At 48.6% G+C, this 3371-nt stretch overlaps 1 protein-coding gene across 1 annotated transcript in view; it reads left to right on the top strand.

The window, feature by feature from the left end:
- The window catches only part of TGFBI (transforming growth factor beta induced), a gene marked incomplete at its 3' end in the record, with an annotated part of 18547 nt that extends 16061 nt beyond the window's left edge, over window positions 1-2486 (top strand). The window contains exons 12-13 of the mRNA XM_027896988.1: window positions 363-493; window positions 2362-2486. Of these exons, the coding sequence (XP_027752789.1) occupies window positions 363-493; window positions 2362-2486 (256 nt within the window). The remainder of the gene's footprint in view (window positions 1-362; window positions 494-2361) is intronic.
- Between the last annotated feature and the right edge of the window lie 885 nt (window positions 2487-3371).

Genomic DNA, 3371 nt, shown 5'->3' with positions numbered 1-3371 from the left:
AACTTGAAATAACCCTCAATGAATTGTGAGCCAAGAGTGTGTGGTTCCCTCAGTACAGTAAGAAGCTGGCTCTGGATCCCCCTCTGCCCATCAGAGCCCCTGTGGCCAGACCTCTCTGTCTCCCCACTCCCATTTGGCCCCCAGGCAGTCAGCATTCCCAGGTTGCTTTGCCATTTCTCAGACGTTCTGATCGGACCTCCCAGGCTCATTTCCCGATCTAAACCTAATCAACATTTCCATTAATTGATTCGCTGGCCCCCAGCAGGGTTTTGCCGCGGTCACCTCCCAGCTGTCTCAAAACATGATGTGCAACCGTTTAGAAGCGCCTGCAGTGAAGCATTTGCTGTGTGTTTGCTTTGCAGCACCTTGGTGGCTGCAATCCAGTCTGCAGGGCTGACAGAGAACCTCAACAGGCCGGGGACCTTCACGGTGTTCGCTCCGACCAACGAGGCTTTCCGAGCGCTGCCCCAGGGCGAGCTCAACAAACTCATGGGTGAGCATTTCCAGGGGGTTCAGCTGAACTGCTGCTCCTGCCAAGCTGTGGGGGCAGGAAGGGCCAAATTTCTCTGCTGTGTCTCATTCTTTGATCCTGTCTGCTGGAAGGGCGACCTTCCCACACAGCTGATTTGGATAAGCAAAAAACTGGGGATGCACAGAGTGACAGTGAGCTCCCAAATTTGGGATTTGTACTGCCTGTGTTCTTGGAAGATGTGTTTGTAGTTTGTGCCACAAGCTCACTCTGACTTTCATTTGGCTGTGCTGGTGGTGCAAGCAAGATAACCCCCAGGTGTTTCTAAAGGAACCAGCGAGGTCTCTGCCTTTCTCAAGGATGAGAGAAGTGAGGATTCCTTCCCAACCACACAGGAGAGGGGTGTCTGGAGTAAATTTAGCAAAGAGAAGACAATGATCCACACACAGCCTCAAGTTACACTGTGTGGCATTTAAGTAGCAAAAGGCTGGGCCTGTTTCTCCTTCTATTTATGCACAGACAAAGCAGGAGGTCTAGTTTGATACTGGGAAGACTTCAGATATTCCAGCCTAGCTCAGATTAAGGCCAGTCTCCTGGAAAGCACACACTGGGTGTGGAAAATAGCATGGGAATGTTTAATAAGGCCCTCCTGGATAAGCAGCACGATCCTTTATTTTGTTCATGTTCAAAACTGGCTGTGGTTGGAAACAACGTCAGGTATTTGAGAGTAATGTCTTCTGGTCATTAAAGCCAACCAAACATTGACATCATAATTTGGGAAGCTTCTGCCCATGGGAGCTGGTTATCCTTTTAAGTGCAGGGATGAGGAACCCGTAATATCAGACTGCACATCCAGTCTAGCACTTCGTACATAAATATTTCAGAACTGTTTTGCAGCTATTGTAAATGGCTGCAGGAATGAGGATTCCCAGATGTGGACACTTCAGATGTTCTTTTCTCATGCAAATATTTAGGTTATGCCTCTGACAAAGAGGTGAATCACGCTGGGGAGGACGTGCAGTGTCAACTGCGGCCACCCTGAAAACCATCCTGGAAAAAAGCTGAAATGCAAGCTTTGGAAGCACTGAAAGAAAAGGGAGCTGAGGGAGCTGCTCTGGTTTTGTAGATGGAGCCACCTTTTGCACTAGCTGTCCTGTTAGGGACTCTGAATCCTCCAAAGGAGAAGCTGGAGAAGAGCTGCTGGCCCAGGCGATGTTCTTCTTCTGGAAAATAAATGGCGAAGAGGAAGCATCTTGTCTTCCCCAAATCTGCTTGGAAGCTTGACTAGATGAGTAGAGACTCAGTGGAGTGGAGATCAGGGCATCAATCCATGAGCCATCAGTGACATTTCTCCTGCACTTTTCCCCTTCCTACCCAGCTGTGAGAATTATTGTCGAGTGACAGCGGCCTTGGTGACATTTGCAAATACCAGAGTGCTCCATCTGCTTCCTTATTTCACACGGGTGGGTCTTTGCCCTGCCATCCCAGACTTCCTGAGGAGCAGGTTCACGCTGTGCACAGTGAGAGAATGAGGGATGGAAACCCAAGAAACAGGGATTTCACGTGCAGGGCAGGTTTGGTAGGTTCCAAGGTGGGACACTGGGAGAGCATCCATTTGGGTTTGCTGGGATCCTGACCTGCCCAGGCAGGAATGCCCTCAATGTCCTAAGCAGCTCTAACCTGGTTACTGTTCTGGTTTTGGGGTTTTTTTTTTGGGGGGTGCGGTGTGATGTGGTTTGCTTGTTTATTTGATCAATTTTGCATCGTTCCTTTGCACATTTAGGAAATGATGGTGTTTTCCACATCATTCCATTCCAGCCCATAAAATATGGGAAGTGAGTGCTGATGCTCTTTTGCAAACGCAGATGTTTTTCTCCCCTATCCCCCACCAGGTAATGCCAAGGAACTTGCCAACATCCTCAAGTTCCACGTGGCCGACGAGATCCTGGTGAGCGGCGCCGTCAGTGCCCTCGTGAGGCTCAAATCCATGCAGGGAGATAAACTGGAAGTCAGCATGGTGAGTGCCCTGGGATGGGGTTCTGTGCTCAGCAGGGCCAGGAGTGTGTATGGATGGTGTGGAAGCCTCCCCCAAATGCGCTCACAGTCCCACCAAACAGAGTTTTCCAGGCTGTAGCAGAGGGACTGCTGCCATGTGTTCAATTCAACAAGAATGAAATGTGGTTTGCTTCAGCTTTCCCCACCCCCTCCCCACAGAAGGCCAATTGTAAATGATTTCCAGGAGCTGTTATAAATGTAACCCTGAGTCACGGGGGAAAAAGCATAAATAAATGAAATGAATAGCTTGTTCAGCTAACACATCTCTTTTTGTGCAACGAAAATGATCTCTGCATGGGCTCCCTGAACGCAGCAGGATTTATTTAGATATATAATTTCATTTCACAAACTCTGCACTGCATTAAGAGAACGCAGGGGGAAAAAAAACAACTTTTCAGGAAAAAAAAAAACCATGCACAAGAAAATACAGGACAAAAAAATGGAAGGGAGAGTGTTTCCAAGTGCATTGAGTCAGCCAAAGTGAACGACAGAGTCTTTCCCTGTCCAGTCCTGCTCTGCCCTCTCCTGATCCCATCTCCCTTGGCACGAGTGGCAGTGCCTGCTGCCACCAGGTGTCCGGTGGATGTGCTCTGCTGCCACGGGACAGCATTCCCAGCCAGAGCACCGAGAAAGCCTTAAAGCCTTTGCCAGCCATTCCAGGGCCAACAGCTCGGGCTGTAATTTGTTTTTATATCCTCCTTAATTGGCAAGAGGAACGAAAACGCCTTCAGCTATCCAGCAAATGAACGAATGCAAAGTGAGGGGCTTTTTTAACGACGTTTTGGAAATGACAAAAGTTTCTAATTTTCTTTTTTTTTTTTTTTTCCCCCTCTCCCTGAACAGAAGA

Source organism: Empidonax traillii, unplaced genomic scaffold (assembly GCF_003031625.1).
Source record: "Empidonax traillii isolate 1590-97213 ecotype Southwest subspecies unplaced genomic scaffold, ASM303162v1 scaffold523:size469459, whole genome shotgun sequence".
Classification (NCBI taxonomy): Eukaryota; Metazoa; Chordata; class Aves; order Passeriformes; family Tyrannidae; genus Empidonax; species Empidonax traillii.
The sequence above is the reverse complement of the archived record's forward strand: the minus strand, read 5'-3'. Positions and strand labels throughout refer to the sequence as shown.